This window comes from Eptatretus burgeri, chromosome 18 (genome assembly GCF_056783735.1).
Source record: "Eptatretus burgeri isolate ZD-2024b chromosome 18, Ebu_testis_v1, whole genome shotgun sequence".
NCBI classification, from domain to species: domain Eukaryota; kingdom Metazoa; phylum Chordata; class Myxini; order Myxiniformes; family Myxinidae; genus Eptatretus; species Eptatretus burgeri.
In genome coordinates, this window is record NC_140978.1 from 5,771,643 (window position 1) to 5,794,142 (window position 22,500).

At 43.1% G+C, this 22,500-nt stretch overlaps 1 protein-coding gene across 4 annotated transcripts in view; it reads left to right on the forward strand.

Moving 5' to 3' along the window:
- Positions 1-22,500, forward strand: part of ZSWIM8 (zinc finger SWIM-type containing 8) — a 273,025-nt gene that overhangs the window by 36,906 nt on the left and 213,619 nt on the right. Inside the window, exon 4 of one of the 4 annotated variants that reach the window (XM_085863632.1) lies at positions 7,698-7,745. The exons of the other annotated variants lie outside the window; for them this stretch is intronic. Within the exon in view, the coding sequence (XP_085719758.1) occupies positions 7,698-7,745 (48 nt within the window). The remainder of the gene's footprint in view (positions 1-7,697; positions 7,746-22,500) is intronic. 4 annotated transcript variants of the gene reach the window in all.

The window sequence follows — 22,500 nt, forward strand, 5'->3', positions numbered from 1 at the left end:
TACTCATCCCCAGTGGTGGGAAAAGCTAGCTATAGTGGTGGCAAGAATAACCACACAAGATGACAGACAGACAGTTGTTCCGGGGAAACTCAATTCATCCTGTAGCGCACAACTTCACCTGGTACTTTAAGTGGGCACTCGCACCCTCAGGGCAGTAACTTAACACGGTTGGCAATCATACAGACGGAAGAATAAAGAAGTTCATGTATTAAGCTGGTGGTATGTGTTTCCGTTTATTTTCATGACTGAATTGTCCATTCAGCATCCACAATGTTGAGAAAATTATTTGAATGCATAGTCCATGAGGTGATCGCAATATTGTTTATGACAGTGCATTCACATAAACAATGTTCTTTGTTCTGCTGTTAGCTGCAAGAATGTGCAGGTTCTCTGGTGAACCTACACGTGAAATAGCGACGTAAAGTTGGCCATGAGAAAAGCACCCAGCGCTCAAATCGATCCCCACCACTTTTAGTTTGGCCTTGGCTTTTGTTGATCGACACAGTGAAACTCACTCGTATTGGAAACTGAATTTGTTTGACTTCAACAGTCAGGCCCATGTAATAATGGGGATTCAGGGAATGGGAGCATCTCGTCCTTTTGCAATTCCTGTGATGATGGTGGCTTCGGTGACACTTGTTTAATCACCAATCTTGTAGCATTACATATGTAAATGTGGGGCATCAAGATTCCGAAGTAGCATGATTGGGTAGCTGACTTTGAGGAACAGGTTGTGAGGGGGCATACCGGGTGTAGCGAATTGAGAGATTCCGTTGGATATGCAATGGTGCTGTCAATACTCGCTGTCTACGACACTCCCAATTGATGTGTACACCATAAAATTGGCCATTAAAGTGCAGTAATTGGGAATTCATGGTGTTGACAGCTTCGTTCCTGGGCGTGAGTATTGCTCTCCCAAAGCCAATGTGGATTCTTTTAATTCTGTCTCAAATTTGGATACACATCTCCTCAGTTGTCTATAGAGTGAACAATATTGCCGCTTTTAGGTAAGATTTGACCTCCAGCTTGCGCTGGGGAGTAAAACCACCACGAAGAGGCATCCCCGATAGTCACTGTGGTTGTAATTCTTCAAGATGCAGATCATGGTATTTATACGATTGTCCATTCACTGCAGGTGAAGATTTGATGCCGATACTGGTGGGAAGCCAAATGTCGGTGATGTCACAAATTAAGTGATGGGTCGCAGAGTCTTGATATTCTGTGTGACGGTTTGCACTTTGATGCATATCCATATTGTCAAAGCATTGACAGAAGCAAACATCTCACCAGACTTTGTGGGATGACCATCAGTAGTGCTGCAAGGCCTGTAGTAGCAATTTGGCAATGTTCTTGGGTGTAGAGAGTTGATTTCAAACGTGGCGGCTCAGCTCATCCCACAAGTGTTCATTGGGGTTGACGGCCAGTGATCTTGCAAACCAGTCTAACACCTAAACTGCAGTTAGTATGAAAGAATACCTGTGTGATCCTGGTTGTATATGACCGAGCATTGTCATGTTGGAACACGAGCTGTATTTTGATGCCATGTCTGACACGCTCGGCAATACACCAGACCATTCTGGAGCTCATGGTTTGTTGCCTTGTCCCAATGATGCCATTGGCAGTATCTGCAACTGATTGTGCATGTGCTGGAAGTAGATGTTTTTGTGCACCCTAATTTCATAGTCATCTCTGCTGTCTTTGAAACAGGCTGCATCTCTTGTATTTTTAAAATATTTTTTATTTTGGCATATTTTCTAATTATTTTCTCCAATTCTTCGTGGCGTGAAGAATTGCAGAAAATTTGTTGTCGAGTATTATCAATTGTGAACAGGAAGTTGAAGACTTGTCTTTTTTTTTTTTCTTTCTTTCTTAAAAAATCATAATTTATCATCCATTTTGTGTGGTGTCTGTCAAACTTCTTCAAATCGACTCGTAGACAAACTTTTTCCAGTGCTGCTGTTTCTAGCCACGTGCTGCCATGACCTATTTTTGGACTTTGGATTGCCTTTGCATGATAATCCCAATGCAATTGCATGATAGACTCAGCATATTGCCTCCAGTCATAAGTTTTTCCTCTCTACACTTTGCAATGAGGTTATAAATCAAACATCAATTTGATGATCAGTCAAGGGCAATTTTATGTGTTCATATTTGTTTGAGGAACTGAAGTTGCTGTTTAAACTTTTTCCATGTTTATCCATGACTGGATTATGCAACGACTATTTGAGCAATGAAGGCTATCTTATTTACCATGCTCTCTCGAATCCACTTTTGCTTTATTTAATTAAGCCCACCCCCCCCCCCCATGTAGCATATGGAGAGGCTTATTGATAGGGTTTGTTTCTACAATTAGTGCCCCCAATTCTTAATGGTACCTCAGACTTTCTTAGACCCCCGAGGAGTACTAAACCACTATTTCTTGTTTTTGTTACCTCCGCCACTGAAGGTGGAAGGAGGTTATATTTTCACCTGTCTGTTTGTTTGTTACTTGCGAAAATCGAGGATTTTTCAAGTATATTGTTGGTTGGTTGTATGTGTTCGTCTCTGTGTCTTTGTTTGTTTGTTTGTTACTTGCGAAAATCGAGGATTTTTCAAGTATATTGTTGGTTGGTTGCATGTGTTAGTCTGTCTGTCTGTGTCTTTGTTTGTCTGTTTGTTACTTGCAGAATTGAAGATTTTTCATGTGTATTGGTCAGTCAATTTTGTTATTCTGTCTGTTTGTGACGGCAAAAAATGTTTGTTTATTTATTTATTTTTACAAGTATGTTGATTGCTTCCGTTTGTTTGTTTATCTGTCTGCTCACCTTTAATCGCCTATAGGTCACTAGGTCACAATTTTAAACTGATCTTCACGAAACTTCACCAAATGGTTGAGTTGATGGTCCGACAGAATCCTATTTATTTTTGCGGTCAAAAGGTCATCATAGGTCAAAAAAGGGGTTTTTGCTCCGTACACCCCTGGTTCGACCCGTAAATTTCTCTATGGAGCCGGAGGGGTTCGAAACCCTCTCCTGACACAAATTTGTTGCGGGGCTGGGCGTCGGTGACGAGCACGACCGCCAGATGGAGCCGTAGAGTTGACTCTGCCGATCACCCAGAATTTAGATCGTACTTCTTCGGAAAACTCCGAAGAATACGGGTTCCTTATCGGACCGTGAAGCGTCAATATTTCTACCACGTGGTGCAGGGTTATTTGCCAATTTTCAAAACACCTAGATTTCCACGTGGCGATTTATCGAGTCTCCACACCCTTGACGGCACCCGTACGGAACGAGCCGCTAGTGTACTCAAACCGTGTGTGACCCGAGTGGATGGTCACCAAGCTTCCGTCGGGCCAAATGTCCCTTTTACAGCGGCAACAGTCTGCTAACTTCTCCAACACACACCGTGTTAAACCAATAAAAGAAACACAAAAACACATGGGTATATTTATTAACAATGGGGAAATGAGGGGAGCACGTAAGGGCAGAGTTATCCGAATATTGATAAGCATGTATGAACAGCAAGGCACTTAACACTTCTTTACTTAGCAGACTGATGCCACCAACACACACACACACACACACACACACACACACACACACACACACACACACACACACACACACACACACACACACACACACACACACACACACACACACACAGTGGTCTTTATTAAGGCCCCCAGCTCGGATGGAGAGGCAAACTGAAGACCAGAACCTGCGTCGGAACTGTCCACCTCATGTGGTCTTCGAGCTGAGTCGAACCGGGCACAGGCGAGAGGCGAGCTGAATCCAGACACCGGCGAGCCGTGATCAGCCTCCCGAGCTCCGGCGGATCCTCTCGCGCTCCAGAGCACGTGCTGGTGAAGACGAGGCGTCGATCCTTCACGATCTGCTCGAGTCGATTCAACCGAAGAATCACCAACCACCTTCCGTGCTCTCCGAACAACCACCAACCCAGAACCAAGACCAAGAACAAGAACCCAAAAGAGCGCACTTCTGTCTCTCTGTTCCCTTCTTATCTCTCTCGGCTCGGTTCGTTTACTGGCATGACTCGGTCGCCGTCGATGGGGGCTGTCACATCCAATTTCTTGGAGTGCCCAAGCGAGCCGATTCATCTCCATATTAGGGAATGGAATTCAGTTCGCTCATCGTTGGGTGGGGGCTGTCGCATTCCATTTCTTGGGGCGCAGCCAAGAGATTAGATTTGTGTCCATATTAGGGAATGAAATTAAGTTCGCGAATGCATTCTGAACACACCCGCATTTCAGCGAGCTTGCGGACAATTCCTGGAGCAGAGGGTTTTCGTTGGTGTTGTAGTTATCATTGGTGGTGTAAAATACGAAAAAAGAAAAACCTGACTATCAAAATAACTCCACAGCGCAGAAACATTTAATTACCCATTAGACAAGGAAAAAGGGAGCTATATATCCACATTTACTTATCGATGTAACTGAACTATAGGACCTGTATGTTGAGTGCAGTAAACTTCCAAATTAGTAACAATATGTCATTGGTGATGTCACCTTCTCCACATCAACCAATTCCTGTCTGTCTCAGTCTCTCTCCTTTGCTTCAACAATGGGTAAAGCCCAAAATGACAATGTTTCATCTTTCACAGCAGATAAATGAATCATTCTCTTGTTGTCACTACACACGCATGCAAACACCAACCCATAATCAAGCTACCTACCAATCCTGCCAATGTCCATGTATCTCTCTATACACAATGTTTCTTGGTACTTCAAATTCATTTTTAAAATTATCCACTGTTTCTGCTGCCACTACTTTTCCAGGGAGGCCATGCCATGCATTTACTACTCATTGAGTGAAAGAACTGCCTGACTGCTAACACAACCCTCCGCTTTATTCTTGGGCTGTGACCCAAGGTTCCATCACTGTCCGTACTGCTGAAAAACTCTTCTGCATTTATTTTGTCATTACATCCCCCATCCTCCCAGCATCGTGGATATTTCGATCTGATCTCGTAATCACCTCCTTTGCAATGTGTAAAGTTCTTTCTCCTTCAGCCGTTCCTCATTGCTCAATCCGATTGCCCGATGCTGAACTCTCTCTATTGCAGCTATGTCTTTTCTCAGATGTGGCGGCCAAAACTACACATTCTCGATGAGGCCTCACTGAATTAATTTGCAGTGTAACTATTACCTCCTTGGTTTATAATTTATCTCCCTGTATGATATTTTATGATATTTTTGTTTTTGGAAACGTCTTAAAATACCCATGCCAAACTAAGTTGAATCTCCATTGATTGTGCAGCCAAAAGTATTTGCTACTACAACACTATTTAGTGTATCCTGGAGATCAAATGAAGCCTAATGTCCAGTTGAGCTCAGGGTCATGTGCTTTTCTTTTCTTTTACTTTTTTTTTCCCTGAGGTCCCAAAAACCTTAACCGCATCAGACCACAAGGAAAAAGCTGAGCTGAGTTGCAACACTTGTTTTTGTGAGTTTTCCTTTATAGTTTATACCATTCAACCTCTCACACTATGCACGCATACAGTTCACCAGACAAAGTCTCTTCAGGATTGTGCAAAGTAACTTGTTATCCCCACGCTTTTGGGGGGGGGGGGAGGGGAAACCCGGGGGATATTGTAATTGGCTCTGTCTGTCTGTCCATCACGCTATCTCCTCCGAAACGGTTGGGTAGAAATTCACCAAACTTGGAAGTTATAATCACTACAAGGCACGAAGATGCAAGAGCAGCATCAGTTTTGGCCCTGGCCCTGGAGCGGGGTCAAAAGGTCAAACACCAAAACTGTAATTTCGGCCACATTTTTCAACTTTAAGAAAAAATGAAACTATGCAATTAATATTAGGGGACGCATGAAATGTATAATGATTTTTGGGATTTGAACCCGGTTCATGCCCCGGGTGGTGGGATTTAAGGTCACGGGTCAAAACAAGAAATGTTAGCTTTTTTATATTGGGTCATTTCTAGTGGTACCTTTTTGCCATCTTTCAACTTTGTTTCAGGTGGGAAGCGTGGGGATTTGTGATGGTGGGCCATCGACTTCACTCGAGTTTGTGATTGTTAAAATGCTTCCTGCTCCTCTCGGTTCATTTCTTCTCTGTGCATGAGTAGTGATGTACACAAAACTAAATCACTGCGTTTGTCTCAAGCTGGCTACTTTGTCTCGTGAGATTTCTACTTTGAGTATGTTTGTGTGTTTACTTGCCTATTTCCTGTAATATAATGAGAATATGTGCATGTGCTACAGATGGAGAATGGGATTTTAAACTTGCTATTTAATGTTAAAAAGCGTTATCCCAAATTAAATTTTACACTTATCCAGTGTTGCTTGCATACCACTGCCAGCGTGATTGTCTTGAATGTTTCTGCAGCGTGAGTGGATAATTGTCAGATTGTTAACCATTTTAAGTATTTAACCACACTGCTTTAATGCACTGAAGATTTATATATATATATATGTGTGTGTGTGTGTGTGTGTGTGTGTGTGTGTGTGTGTGTGTGTGTGTGTGTGTGTGTGTGTGTGTGTGTGTGTGTGTGTGTGTGTGTATGTATATATATATATATATATATATATATACACACACACACACACACACACACACACACACACACACACACACACACACACACACACACACATCTTTGCATTTTTCCTGCAGTGTTGCTTTGTATGATGTGATAATTTTTGTGCCATCCTACTATCTATTTTCTATACTATGAGCCGTTTGTCTGTCTGTGTCTGTTGCCATTTTTCCTAGAGATGGCTGAACGGATTGTCGTCAAACTTTCAGAGGTTCATCAGTGAGTGTCGGGGTGTCTTAGGAAAATATATTTTAGGCAATTTTTTTTTAATCTCTTTATAGTGCCCAAGTCTTTGTAGCTACGTGAAAGATGATATTAAATGATCCTCCACCCCATTCCTTCGTGGGTGTCAGGAAGTGTTTTACACCTCGACAAAAAATATACCGGGCAATGTCAGGTACCCCTGCCAGTGTTAAATAAGGCAAATTATCTATGTACGAGCCAAACCCGCATTCCGCGTGAAGTTTCTGAAGTGAGGGTTCGTTGGGACGTCAATATATCCAGTGTTCACAATGTGATTTATAGAATTTCTTTGTATACAATGTTTCTTGTTCCATTTTTTGTGTCAAGTGCACCTTCTGAGGTAGTCAGCATGTGCAGAAGAGGGTTTTACATTGCAGACGCTGTTTTCCAGGAGTGGCATTACGCCTCTCGGTGGTGACGGTCTGTCGATGACAGACGTAATGACGTCAGCGAATGACTAATGATGTCATGACGTCATTACACCTCTCAGCGGTGACGTCACACGTCGCCATGCAAACGAATGTAAAAATTAGAAGATCGCCAAAAATTCCCAAACCTGTCCGTCTGGTGTGATCTCACATAGCCTATGCTGTGCATTAGACCACAGAGCACCCGCATGCCAAAAGTAACGACAATCTGTCCGGCAGTTTCGGAGGAGATACGTCCACAAAATATGGCTTAGCATATTAATATAATAATGTGTGTACATCTGAAAATCGTAGAAAAAAAAAAAAGCATGGCTTGGCTAATCTCCACCAAATTTTGCATACATGTTGACAGTGCACAGGGTCAGGTCCTGGGCACACGCACAAAAAAAAATCGGAGAATTATCTATTGGCCGTGGCACAAAATGTATTTTTCCCACTATCTCTCCCCCTCCCTCCTTCCCCCTCCCAGGCTGCTTTCGAAAGGAGCAGGTGTTTCTTGTGAATGAAATGACTACTGGTACTGAGAACCTCCTCTTGGCATCGAGTTTGTTACTGCCTTGTTTTAAATGACCTACTCTTACACTTCATTGAAGTTACCCCACGAGTGAGAAGTGAAAAGTGGGGTTAAGTAATTGGTTCACTTTTATCTGTCCATCCACAAACATCAGTTTATGATCGAGGAATGGCTTGATTTCAATTGAGTGTTATATTTTGAACATGAATCGAAAAATGAACCTGTAGTTTAGCTGTCATTTGACTGAATTGGTCCCGATCACACATGTGCAGAGAGCAGTAAAAAAATGTTTTTGGGTTTGTTATTTTTTTTATCACACTGTCTGTGTGCCTGTAAGGCAGTCAAACAAAGTTAAAAATCATTCCAAACAGGAAACTCACTGTTTTTAAAGATGTCATAAAGGACACAAACGGGCACAAATAGCTAATGTTACATCTTGGGGTGATGTAATAGACACTGCATCAACGGCGATAAACTTCTGGAATCAAATTTTCTTATTTGCCTTTTACAATCTTTTTATTTGAATTTATTTATATAATTGAACACTGCACAACACAAATTGCCTTCCCACCACCTCTAAAACCTCCAGTTTTGCATTACTTGGACATGTTGAATAAGGTGGTGTACAAGACTGCTTCAATGGTGCTAAACTTCCAATTTTTTTAAAACAACCTTTAAAATCATTGTTTTGTTTCAATTTAATTATATACTTGAACACTGCATGGGGTAAGGTGTTCCATGAACTCGAGTTTTTCATTATTTTGTTGGATGCCCTCGCTCTTTCACGCATTCCCGTCCAAAGTGTTTGTTAGTAAAAACGCACAATGCAATACTAAAACGGCGTGCGAATGAGTGTGCACCTCTGCCAGGCTGTACAGTTTGTTTTGTATCCCACTGATAGGCCAGATCTGCATCCAGACCTTAACCAAAATCTAATCGGCTTGTTCTTGTCACCTACCCATTTCAAACGCCTATTTCTGTCATAACCGGTCCATAACTTTTTGAAATATCGTGCTATATATTATTAGTTGGTCCGATCTCTCAATTGTGAAGAATGGCTTGAAAAAAAATTTAGGATCTGGATCCTCACCAAAATCGAATCGATTTGTCCTTGTCACACACCTAACCTGTCCACCAAGTTTCGTATGAATTCACCCATAACTTTTAGGAATATCCTGCTCAAACGGGTGAAAACACAAAATCTGTCCACACTGGTGGTGGAGGTAATAATTATGTCTGTTTTGAACTTTTGAACTCCACCTTTCTGTGGAGGATTTACTGTAATCATTTGTGTGTGTCACACTTTTCTCCAGATATATCTGATCAAATTTGTGTCGCATATTGTTGCAGCCATGGGTACCAAGACACCAGCTTGTCACTCAGGGGGATTAATCCCCTGTTGTCCTCGGAACAGCCGGACCTGGGGCCACCACTCACAATTAACGTTGTGGTACGGTGGGTTGTTTTAGAACCATGAATGCCATCCAGTTAACCACGAGTTCCAGTGTCCACCGTTTAATTATGCCGTTTAACTAGAGGTCACGTGGTTACCTGAGCGGGGAGCGCGCCCTCTACAAAGCACCAATGTTATCTCAATTCGATTTTAATTAGGGCGGCCGAGCGTTTAAACCACTGGTGCATGCCGACTATTTTTGGTCAAGTCTATGGTAATTACCTCCCAGTCTATCTAGGTTCGGACAATGCGAGACCAGTGGAAGGAAAGGACAAACACGGACAGGTTGGAAATCGACAAATGATTTATTAATAATAAAATAAATAAATAAAAAGAACTTTTTATTTTCTGAGGTAAATAAATGAATAGTTAATCAGGAAAAATCAATCAAAATGACAGGAAAGAGACAAAGAGCAGATGCTTATCGGGGGTTGACTTGCTTTCAGGTAAACACAGACAAGGGTACCCAACAGATCATTCGGGGGGTGGGGGGGGGGGGAGAAGAGTCGTCTCGCTCACCAGAGAGTAGTTGTCTGTGAAGTGAAAACGTCCTGAAATGTGTGCGTGCGCGTCACGTCCGTTGCCAGCACCCAGCTTTGGCGTGCACCCTCTCGCGAACATCCTTGAATGCCATTTGACGTCTGGGAGGGCACAGAGATCGTCTGGTGCTGTGACACGGGCAGCTCCCCACACTTCACGAAACTGGTGACGTCCAGTGACCCACACAGTCCGTCGGTGACTGACCCGCACCTCACTCGGTGACCGATCCATGCCTCACTCGTCGGCGCTGCTCACACCCACACACGCACCACATGCTCGCTTGCTCTAGCACTGAGAAGGACGCATTGTCTCATCGTTGGCGCTGCTCACACCCACACGCGCACCACACGCTCGCTTGCTCACTTCTTGCTCGCTTCTCTTCTCCTTTTTTGTGTGCTTACACCCACTGCTTGCTCACTTCTCGCGCTTACTTCTCTCCTCTCTTTGGCTTTCTTTTTGGCTCGCTTACCCTCTCGCTTTCTTCTCCTCAGAACAGACCTCCAATTCTTTTTTATATCTGTGGCCCGTCTCGGTGGGCACAGAGTCCGTCCCAAGCTCACCCCACCCCATTTGCGCACGGTTACCATGATGACCCGTGCACTCACAAAATAGGCGGGGTCGGCGCTTGTGAAAGAAATACGTGCATAAACGTTGCTGAGTTAAAATAAAGGCGCCAACGCTCGCGAAAGAAATGTGTGTATAAATGTTGCTGAGGAAAAATAAGGGCGGGTGTCAGAGCTCGTGAAAAATGTGTGTAAACGTGTCTGTCGTTAAGAAAAAAGCTTGCCATAAGAGAGGGGATCTATTCTTTACCCTTCTCAATGCATCACATTTAAATCCCATTAGACATGGGGATGGGGCTAATCTGAACATGCATTTAAGGAAATAACTGTCTGAGGACCTGGATGTGTGGATGCAGTCATCAGACCTGATTCTGAAATCCAAAACATTATCCGTGAGGACGAAAGTGAGAGCTCTATTTCTTCGGATTTCTCGCTTTGACATGAGACAAACTTTCGTTACTGGGTCCAGCTATCTTAAAAATGCAGTGAATTGTGTGATATCTTGTGCAACATTGAACGGATATTTTTGTTCTGAATAACTTTATTTCGATAGAAGAATTAAAGTTGTTTGGTTATTGTGTATTAGTTTGCTAATTGGCTGCTCTTATAGCACCCTTATTCTGGACATTTCCATCTGTCTGTCTGTCTGCGAAACTTTGGTCAAGCCTAGGGGCTAAACCACTCAACCGATTCCAATGAAATTTGGTAGGTAAGACCAATATTTCTGGGAATCGTGTACTTTCGAATATGGGACCCCGGGCCCGAGCAACGGCATAGCAACGGCCCTTTAAAGTGGTCAAAAAAATCGAAAAAAATCCCCCAAAAAATCGAAGCTTAGAGTTCTGTGCGCAATCTATCCAGCTCCCTTCATGCCAATTTGCAGCCCTAACAAAAAATATTTGTAGGAGGAGATAGGTTTTGGGCAAGTACATGTCGAACATTTCAGAAACGGTTAATTGCGAATATCTCTAAGAGAAAAAGTCCGATTTTGATGAAACTTGGGTCAAATGTGTACAATGTGGCTAGCATATACACAAAAATGAATGGTTGCTATGCACACCTCCATTGCTTAGGCCTAAGTCACATTTCCCACGGCGGCCGTGGGGTCTCCAAAATCGACGGCCACTAGCAATTATACGGCGGCCGCAGTATTTTCATGGTCACACAATGTAGCAGTCACATATGTTTTTATTTTCGGGGAGCCGCACGGCGTATTTAGAAATTGTGGAGACCGAAAACGTGGGGTTGCCGTACGGTAACGAGTGGGTTCATTTTTTTTTACCAGTTTTTTTTTTTTTCGGCTTGTCGAATTGCTACGGAGAACGTAGAAATGAAAAAAGTTATAACTCCGCGTTATAATTCCACGGCGACCCCTATGGCCTGTAAAAGATAGCCAAACGGCGTAGGGCCACCCTGAGGCCAGCGCAGAAACTCTGCGGCCGCCGCACGTTTCTGTCAATTCAGAGGGCGTACGGCCGCCGTATCCTCGCCGTAGAGCAAATGTGACTTAGGCCTTAGCAACAGCTAAAATACTTTATCATACCTCGTACACTTATTGTGGACTGTACAAAAAAAATCAATTCCTCCGAAACTGAACCTCCGAGGGACCTGTTTTTTTTGTGCCCAAGGAGAATATCTTACAGCATCATATAAAAAAAATAAAATCATTTGCGAATCGATAAATGGAATTACCAGGGCTGCCATTTGTTAGAGTCTCTTTGGAAACATGCCTGAAATTTCACAAGGCGGGTTTCTCGGCGCAAACTAAGAGGGCTGTAATAATCATATTTATTGTGCTATATTGATTGATAGCATGTACATGAATGTCGGCTCGTCACGTCCGCCAGCTTTCCATCTAAAGCGAACAGCCATGTCGCCTACTGGCTTGTCCTAATTTTTTTTTGTTCACTCAAAATAATTCTCCAAGCAGTGGAAAAAGATAAGTTTAATGATTTGGAAATTTCACTTTTTTTGTACATTTATAGAGGAGGAAACCATAGCTTTACCTGTTTAAAGTAAATAGGTACATCGCCTCATTTATAAGACTCGTTTTTTTTTTTAAATTATCAGATTTCACAACAGATTTCGACACTTATTTAATCTGGACGATATCCGATCCTAAAAAAGCGAAATAATATTTCGATGATATACTTTAATTAGTCCGTGAGAGTAGGTCGTAGAAAATCGTATCATATAATGCATTAAATTGCTCCAAGTTCCTAATTTGAAAACTACAATACTTACAAAAGCGATGTAGTTATGATGAAAAGGCATTCGATATAATGAGCGAGGAAAGTAAAAAAAAAAAAAAAAACTTTATCGTTAAGAAATCGTTGTGGCCTTTTCCAAGTCAAGGAAGGCATGGTTGAGCAGGCCAAAAAACATGGTGGTTCAGACCTCAGCGAGGTTACCCAGGAAACGCCTTTAGATCTAGAGAGCGAAGTGGCCGAGGATCGCCTGATGAAGGATATAATTAAACAATGCAGTTAATTATCTTCAAAAGGGGTGTTTTAATTAAAGGCCCAGTCACACCTTGACGTTTTAGCCAGCAATGGCAACGTATTAAAATGTATGTAAAACGCTGGCTTACGTTGAACTTTTGATGTTTTTTTTTTTAAAGATTCAGACGTATTCATAACGACTTGGTCTTATGCATAACGTATTGGTAATGGACACAGAACGTTTTGTTGTGTTCTAGATAACTTATACCAACGAATGTTGAACCTGTTGTCAGCCTTCACAACCTATGCCCAACGATAGTCTAACTTATGTATAGCGCGCTGCACGCATCGCCGACGATGACGTGGCGTAGGTTATGAAAAGGCTGCCGCACAACGATTCAAATCATAACTGCCGCAGAAATGGAAGTGTCAACATCGCAGTCACACCTTGGCGATCTTGCCAGCGTATGGCGACCTCTGAAAAATGCGTCTAAAACGCTGGCGCACGTTGACTACGGTATGGGTAAGTTTGGTATGCGTGAATAAAACGCTAAAGTACGCTATCATACGTCGTAGTAAGTGGAGTACGTCTTGTAATTTTAAACATGTTGAAAATTTTACGACGTACTTGCCGTATGACACACGTTCCGCATGCGATGGGAATAAGTTGTACGCACGATATGCGATCGTTGACACACGTCCACACACATTACTTGTAAGTTACTCATAAGTCGAAACACGTCAAGGTAATGGTTAGCGTCAGTGTTCCAGACTCCCGGTTTTTTTTTTTCTTCGGTATGACGGTGTTCAGTGTACAGTGCGGTTATGATTTAAATCGTTGAGCGGCAGCCTATTAATTATATTATATTATAACCGCACTAGAAATCGAAGTGTCAAAATCACCATCATACCTAAGGAAGGAAGAAAAAAAACGAAAAAAAAAAAAAACCAGGAAGTCTGGAACACTGACGCTAACCATTACCTTGATGTGTTTCGACTTATGAGCACCTTACAAGTAACGTGTGTTGATGTGTGTCACCGATTTGTGTAACGTGAGTACAACACGTTACTCATAGGTTAGAAATAACTTTCGGGTACGCTAAACATAACCTCGACGTGTTTCGACTTGTGAGTAACTCACAAGTAACGTGTGTCAACGATCGCGTGACGTGCCTACAACTTATGGCCAGCGTTATGCGGAACGTGTGAGTCATATGCTGGCATAAGTCTTAAAATTTCAAGCATAGAAAATTTGAGGACAACCGAAAAGTACAATGTTTAAAGCCAGCGTACAACGACGTATGGCAGTGTTTTTCAGCGTGCTCTCAATGTTATCAAAACTTACCAATAACGTATTCGACGTGTACCAGCGTTTTAGACAAATTTTCCAAAAATCGGCATAAGCTGGCTAAAACGTCAAGGTGTGACTGGGCCTTTACCCAAACACCAAATTTTTTACTCTTGCACTTCCTTGGAGTTTTCTTCGTATGCATGCAAAGTTTCAGGCTGATTGGTTTTATGGTTTTGGAGTTGTGGAGTAGATGTATACACACACACACACACACACACACGTACACACACACACACACACACACACACACACACACACACACACACACACACACACACACACACACACACACACACACACACACTCTGACACGTACACACACACACACCCATTGCTTTTTATTAGTATAAATAATCATTTGGAGAAAAGTAAGGTATCTCACAGAGAGATTTGGTTTCCAAGCTCCATGCATTGCTTCTTTGCAACAATGTCAAACCACCTTGTTATGTGTTAGCAGAGCTGGATTTCGGGGTTGCCAGGCTCAGGGGGGACGCTTGGCTTGGGGTAAGCCCAACGTGATGATATTGCAAGGAAATTTGGTACAAGAGGAGGCTCTTTGGATTTGGCCCATCATGCCTGCTCTACACCAACACCAGATTAAACAAGAGTGAGAATTGCTTTTCAATACATGTCCCCAACCGATGTGATATTTTCTAAGTCCAAAAATGGCATAACTCTGTGAAAAGTTGATGAAACTCCCTGAGACTCAAACTTGTTCTGTAACTCATCATAATATAGCCATGCACCAATTTTCAGTTGATTTGTTAGTCTTGTTTCAGTTGTTAGTTAGATTTGTTAGGGGAAAAAAGTCTGAAAACCACAGGTGAGGGGGATGGACGGACAAACAGACACAGAGAACAAACCTCTAGTCCCCTCTGGTGAAACTGGTAGGGGACTAATAAATCCTTCAAATTGACTTTGAGGTGGGGGGGGGGAGGGCGTGGGGAAGTGGGGATGAGAAAAGTGGTGACAGGTGCAGGTATATCACCAAAGTGTTCAAATAAAAATGAAAACTTTTAGGGGGGGGTGGATGGAGAAGGTGGAGGTAGTTATGGGGTGAAGAATACACAATCTTAACCAGAATACACAACCACTGCATGTCCTCGCCACCTCCTTCTCCACTGTTTACCTTCACTGCTGCCTGCCCTCAATACCCCTCACCTCCCTCTACCTGTCTTCACTACCCCTTCACTACTCCATGCACTCGCTACCCCCCTCACCACTGTCTGTCCTCACGACCCCCTGACCCCTGCCTGTCCTCGCTAACCCCATACCACTGCCTGTCCTCAATTACCCCCTCACCACTGCCTGCCCCCAACACCCCCTCGATAAGCCCTCACCACTGCCTGCCCTCAGTACCCCATTGATAACCCCTCACTACTGCCTGCCTTCACTACCGCCTAAAAGGATATTAAAAAGTTGAATAAATGGAGAGGGTGCGCCAAAGACGCCCCTTGCCTGGAGCATCATTTGATGGAGGGCGGCCCTGTGTGTTCGGCTACTGTATTCATAAAGGTGGATATGCTGTCTTCAGGAATTGCAAAATGTAATGGAAAGGACATTATACTGTTCAAGAGGATGAATGAATGGCTCTCCTCATTGGAAAATCATCACTTGGGGCCGAGTCCTGCTCTTATAGGAAAGACTACTGTAAATGATCTCTTCTTTTGCCACAATTTTATTGTTGTATGTAGTGTACCTCTTCCATTATTGGGACATTGTACATAATTAGGCTTGTGTGTGTACCAAAGTAACTTTCAGTGGGAAGTAAAAAGAGAGCCTTCAGCTTATTGACCAATCTAAAGGCCCTGTCACACCTTGACGTTTTAGCCAGCATATGGCAAGGTATCAAAATGTATGTAAAACGCTGTTTTGGAATTAGTTAAAATGTATGTAAAATGCTGGCGTACGCTGAACTATTGATGTTTTTTTTCCAGTTTTGAACGTATTCATAACGATTTGGACGTATGCATAATGTATTAGTAACGTACACAGAACGTTTCGATAACATATAGATAACTTATATCAACGAATGCTGAGCGTGTTGTCGGCGTTCACAGCCTATGCCCAACGATAGTCTAACTTATGCATAGCGTGCGGCAGCTTATCGCCGACGATCACGTGGCGTAGGCTATTAATAGGCTGCGGCTCGACGATTCAAATCGTAGCCGCACGAGACATCGAAGTGTCAAGCCGCTGTCACACCTTGACGTTTTTGCCAGCGTATGCCGACGCATGAAAAATTTGCCGAATACGCTGGCACACGTCGAATACGTAATGGGTAAGTTTTGTATACGTTAAGAGCACGCTGAAGCACGCTGGCATATGTCGTGGTATGCCGAGTACGTCGACAAATTTTCAGCATGTTGAAAATTTTTCGACGTATACCAGCGTATGACACACGTTCCGCATATGCTGGCGATAAGTTTTATAGGCACGTTACGCGATTGTTGACACACGTCAACACACGTTACTTGTAAGTTACTCATAAGTCCAAACACGTCGAGGTAATGTTTAGCGTCAGTGTTCCAGACTCCATGGTTTTTTTTGTTCTTCGGTATGACGGTGATGTTGACACTTCGATTTCTAATGCAGTTATGATTTAAATCGTTGAGCGGCAGCCTATTAATTATCTATATATTAATACTGAAGGACCAATTTTGTGCTCCTCCTGGCGGTCGCGTCACGTTTTTCTCTGTACTGTGACCTGGACTGAAAGAAACATGGTACCTGTAAGAGTGCATCGCACATAGTGGCAATTGTCAAACTTCAACTCTGAAGCAGAATAAACACTTTTCGTTTTACATTCGTTTACATGGCGACGTGTGACGTCACCGCTGAGAGGCATCAGGACGTCATAACATCATCGGTTATTCGCTGACGCCATTACGTCCGTCATCAGAAAATTACTGCTGAGAGGTGTAATTACTAATTCCACTCCTCGAAAATAGCGTCTGCAATGTAAAATCCTCTTCTGCACATGGTGACTACCTCAGAATGTGAATTTGACACAAAAAATGTAACAAGAAACATTGTACAGTAACACCGCTTTATAAATCCACCATGGAACCACGCTGTTTGGATTTATTAAGCGGAGAACCTATTTTCAGCCACCTCCTGGATAGATAAGACAAAAAGCGAATGTTGTTAAACACTGCTTTATGCTACAAAAACATTGATTTATCAAACGGTGACTAGGGGATTGTTCAAATGAATCTCTCAAAGGTCGCTTGCTTGGGAGGGAGGGTTTTGCACAAATGTTCCTTTATTGAATCCGTCACGTGGCGGAAATCGGGATGGGCAAAACCTGATAGCTGCATCCCCTGTCCAATTTGGCGAGTGCCGTCCGCATCTCTGCCGCTGTTGGCATCGGCTCGGGTTCGTCGTCGCTTTCTTCCCTTGGCTATTCGGATTCGGGGTCGGAGGGATTCGAGCGGCGGCGGGATTCGAAGTCCGTCACCAGTTGCTGTTGTTTTTTTGTTTTTTTTTCACTCTGCGGCAGCGCATATACTACATCAAGCTTAGGTTGAGACCGCACACGTACCAAGCAGGTGGATTTATTAAACGGCTGATTTCTCGATGTAAAATTCCGTTACAACTCATTTTTGTCACAATCAGCGGCTGGATTTTATAACCGTGGATTTATAAAGCGGCGTCTACTGTATCTTCTATCTATCTATCTATCTATCTATCTATTAATACCGAAGGACCAATTTTGTGCTCCTCCTCGCGGTCGCGTCACGTTTTTCTCGATACTGTGACCTGGACTGAAAGAAACTTCGTACCTGTAAGAGTGCATCGCGCATAGTGGCAATAGTCAACTTTCAACTCTGAAGCAGAATAAACACTTTTCGTTGAGATGGGGGCAGGAGGTGAAGAGGCGGGGGCGGGGCGTGAAGAGGCGGGGCGTGAAGAGGCGGGGGCGGGGGGGTGAAGAGGCGGGGGCGGGGGGTGAAGAGGTGGGGGCGGGGGTGAAGAGGCGGGGGCGGGGGTGAAGAGGCGTGGGCGGGGGGGGAAGAGAGGGGGGGGGGGGAGGAAGAGGGGGGGGGGGGGAGTGAAGGGGCGGGGGGCAAGGTAAGCAAATTTTTGGGCGGAGGTAAGCAAATTGAAAGCGGGAGACAGGGGGAAATGGGGCGGGGACTGGGTTGAATTAGGCGGAGTTGAGTGTGAGGGGGTGGACAGGGGGGTGGGGGGCCGGGGACAAGTGGGGCGGGGAATCAAAAGACGGGGGGCGGGGAGTGAAGAGGCGGGGCCGGGGTAATTACATTTTTGGGCGGGGGTAAGCAAATTGAATGGGGCAGGGGCGGGGGATGAGTAGGCGGGGGCAAGCACACCCTGTCCACTCCATATCCCTCGAGTGTGTGTGAGCTGGTGAGGGTGGTTGAATGAACGGAATCCGTCTGTGACGGGGTTTCAGCTAGTATTATATTATAACCGCACTAGAAATTGGAGTGACAACATCACCGTCATACCGAAGAAAAAAAACAACAAAAAAAACCAGGGTGTCTGGAACACCGACGCTAACCATTACCTCGACGTGTTTCGACTTATGAGTAACTTACAAGTAACGTGTGTCGACGTGCCTACAACTTATGGCCAGCATATGCGGAACGTGCGAGTCATACGCTGGCATACGTCAAAAATTTCAAGCATGGAAAATTTGTCTAACAACTCGGCGTACTACGGCGTTTGCCAGCATGCTCTTAACGTATACAAAACTTACCCATACGTACTCGACGTGTGCCAGCATTTTAGACAATTTTTTTTTTTTTTTTAATGAAATTTTAGATAATTTCACCCTCCTCAAGGGAGGCTTTCTTTCTTTGCTTTTATACAATGCAGCAAACATTGGCATGCAGTTCAATTGGTGATCAAAGAATATGGCAATCGCTTGCAGGTCACATTTTCATTCCAATCTTCGCAAAACTTTGCCACATGGTCGAGGTACTGACAATTTGGAAGCCAATTTTTTGAGGTCAAAATATCAAAAGGTCAAAGATGAAGGTCACAAATTGTGAATTTTCAGCCGATTCATTTGATATCTATGCTTATACAGGTACTGTATATGAAACCGAAAAACATGCGTGGACAGTGAACCCTCCTTGTGGACTTCAAGGTGAAGTTTTTGTCAACCGATGTATGTCTTAATTACGGGCAATTGGACCTTGACCACGTCTATTAATTATGGACTGTTGGAACTTTACATTTCAGACATTTAGAGCCCTTACACCTTTTAGACCCCATTAGAGAATTTTTTGTTTTTAAAAAAACTTTCTAGACCCCTTTATTTGGATTTCGCAAGTATCGTGCTATGCACATCTTTCTTCATTCGTTCGTTCTTTCGTCATGCCCGCTTGGTTGTATTGCTTGCATGAATTTGCTGCCCTTCACTCATTTCAAAGAAATTAAAACAAACAAACAAAGAAAAACATTATTCAGAGAGGTTCTCTTCCACATGGCAAAAAGAAGAGCAGAAAAGGTTTCTCTGATTCCTTTACAACAGGTATTCAAACATCTGTGTTTTCAAACTGTGAGCCTCTGAGTCATAACAGGGTGCACTATGTTTGGTGATTCCAGAGGCCACAGATAAGAAATATATCAGATGGAGCAAATACAAAAGCATCTGGGGGAGAAGGGTCAGGATGTGTCAATGGTGATTATTAAGACCCAGGAAGGATGTCCCACATTGTGAGTTGGTGAACATAGTACAATTGGACATTGCATGGCTGAGATTATGCATGAACCTGCTTTTCTTTCCAATTTAGTGTTGGTTTTATCTCTGTAAAAGCCCCCTAACCCACTCCCCTCCCATTTGGTTGTTGTCTCAAGTGGAAAACAATTCTTAAAATGTAATGGAAAACTAGTCATGATCATGAGGGCTAGTTTTCTGCATCGGAGAACAGGAAGAACAATGGATGGAATCAACAGAAACGTTAATCGAAACATACCAACCATCGTGGACAGCAGCAGTTAACATGCTTGCCTTCCCACTGCAGCTTGCATGGTTCTATTGACCCTCTGTTTATTCAATCCATAATTTTTAAGATGATCGCTTGCTTAAACTCTGAAGTCCTCGATGGGTCCATTAATCCAGGCTTGAGTATTCTTTGTTAATTTTTTTTTTCCTCTCGTGGTTTGCCAATCCACAAGCCATTTGCTCAACTGTATTGCAGAAGGTTATGGTATTTTGAAGACAGAAGGATGACGACCCTAAACAAATAGGTTTTAAAAAGCTTGCTGTCCAGTGCTTTATGCCTACCTTTGTTTTCTTTGTGGCAGAGCACTTTGCAGCCATTCATCAGATAGTATTGGTGCACAGAGAAAGATGCAAATGATGGTTTTATTTTTCATTTGCTGAAAAGATTAAGCTTTATTTTGTGGTAGAAGTGGATCAAGTTTTCGATTTCAAAACAAAACTGTCCCTTTAAAAAATATATGGAGCACAACTAATCATTATATTATGTATCTGAACCATACATGATGGAAACCATGGCAACAATTCTCAAGTTCTTCTAACGTCTAGTGGTAAAGTGAGCGTCTGTATGATAGGAGAGATGAGTTTATCTAGGAAACTGCTTCTCAGTGAGCATTTTCTAAACACAACAGTATTACTATTGATCACCAGTCACTAAAGATCATTTTGTAATGTGAATCTTGAGATTCTTGACTTGACTAGACTAGAATCTTGATACCAAAATCGGGCATTCAAGACTTAAATATTGCAATAAATGACACAAGCTCTTCAAAGGTTTGAGTTGACACTAGTTCACATTTACAGGTTGAAGTAGCCTTGGAGCAAAGGTGTGTGTGTGTGCGCACGCGCGCTCTTGTCTTTTTTTTTTCTTTCCTATCTGCAGTTGTTTTTTCTGGCCAACAGAAGTATAAAGAACTTTGGTTTTGAGTGGCAGTCAGCCAATGCTGCTTGGACACCAGTCATGAGTGGATGGAGTTGTCTGGCACAACTGAAGTCAGAGGGCTTTTCATTGATCATTTGGTTGAAAGGTATACAGTACCAGCTTTAGTTGGAGTTTTGTTGTAAAGTTATTTTTACAAGCTCCAGTAAGGGAGCATGGATTAAACAAGTCCATTGCAAAGCTTCGGTTGTGGTTCTTTTCAAATTCTTCAGTGCAAAGCCAGAAAAGCTTTGCAGTAATGCTTTACATTAGGTATCTGGCACTATTGAAGCCAGAAAGACTTTTATGTGGTGTGTAATTATTACCTCTACCACTGAAGGTGGACGGAGGTTATTTTTTTCACCCCTGCCCGTCTTTGTCTGTGAACAGGATATCTCAAAGTTGTGGATGGATTCAGACAAAATTTGTTGGAGAGGTTGGGTGTGTGATAAGAACGAAATTATTAGGTTTTGGTGAAGATTCAGATCTGGTCAGCATAGTAGAATTTTCAAAGTGATTCTTCACCATTGAGAGATGGGGCCAAAAACGATATATAGCACGATATCTCGGTGATTGAAAATTTGGAATAAACATGGTGGACACGTTAGGTATGTGATAAGGACAAATCAATTTGATATTGGTGAAGATACAGGCATGAGAATTTATTTTTTTTAAGTAATTCCTCACCATTGAGATGTGGCCAAAAACGATATCTAATACTAATAATACCATTCCTTTTGTACCGTAAGGCGCATAGGGCTGCTGAGGCAGTTTCATTGGCAAGGAATACAGTTCTGGATGGGTCACCACTCTGCAGCAGGTTACTCCGAATGGTTATTACCTCAGTTAGCTGGTACTCATTTTGCCGACCTCCAAAGGATGACAGGCTGTCAACCCTACCTGATGTTAATTCAATGGCTTGAAAAGGGCTTAGAACTCAAGACCTTGGGATCTTTAGCCAGCCACCTTAAGCCAACACCAGGCCTAAAAAGTACCAGTTGCAATACAGTGTGTATATGTATGTATGTATATTGTGAAAGTTTTGAGGGTAGATGGAAGAATTTAATCGGGAATATAGCATTGTGCAGAGTTGCTTGGTCTGTGGACATGTAGGAGGCATCTCGATGTAAGTAAGAAGGGAACCTGTGAGCTTGTGTTACGTGTCACCACACGAGGGGGTGGTGTCGTGTTAATTAGCTAGGGTTTAAGAATAAACTTCCCCAGTATGTAATCGCCCCTCTGTGACTTTTCCCTGTGTCTTTATAGCCAAAACCATGAGGAGGGACAAGTCGGCATGCCGAGCAGGGAGAAGCCCTGCCTTCCCAGGTTTCATGCGAGCAGGCCACACTCAGGTGGAGGATTGTTAGGCGTGATGCCTGAAGAAGAAGAAGAGGGCGTAGGAGGCTTCCTACTAAATAGGGCAAGAGATCAGCCGAGCGCACTCACAAGATCAGTGTGAGGAACACAGAAGAATTGACTCACTTGGTAAAGGAAGATGCTGGCCTTTGGCTCTTGGT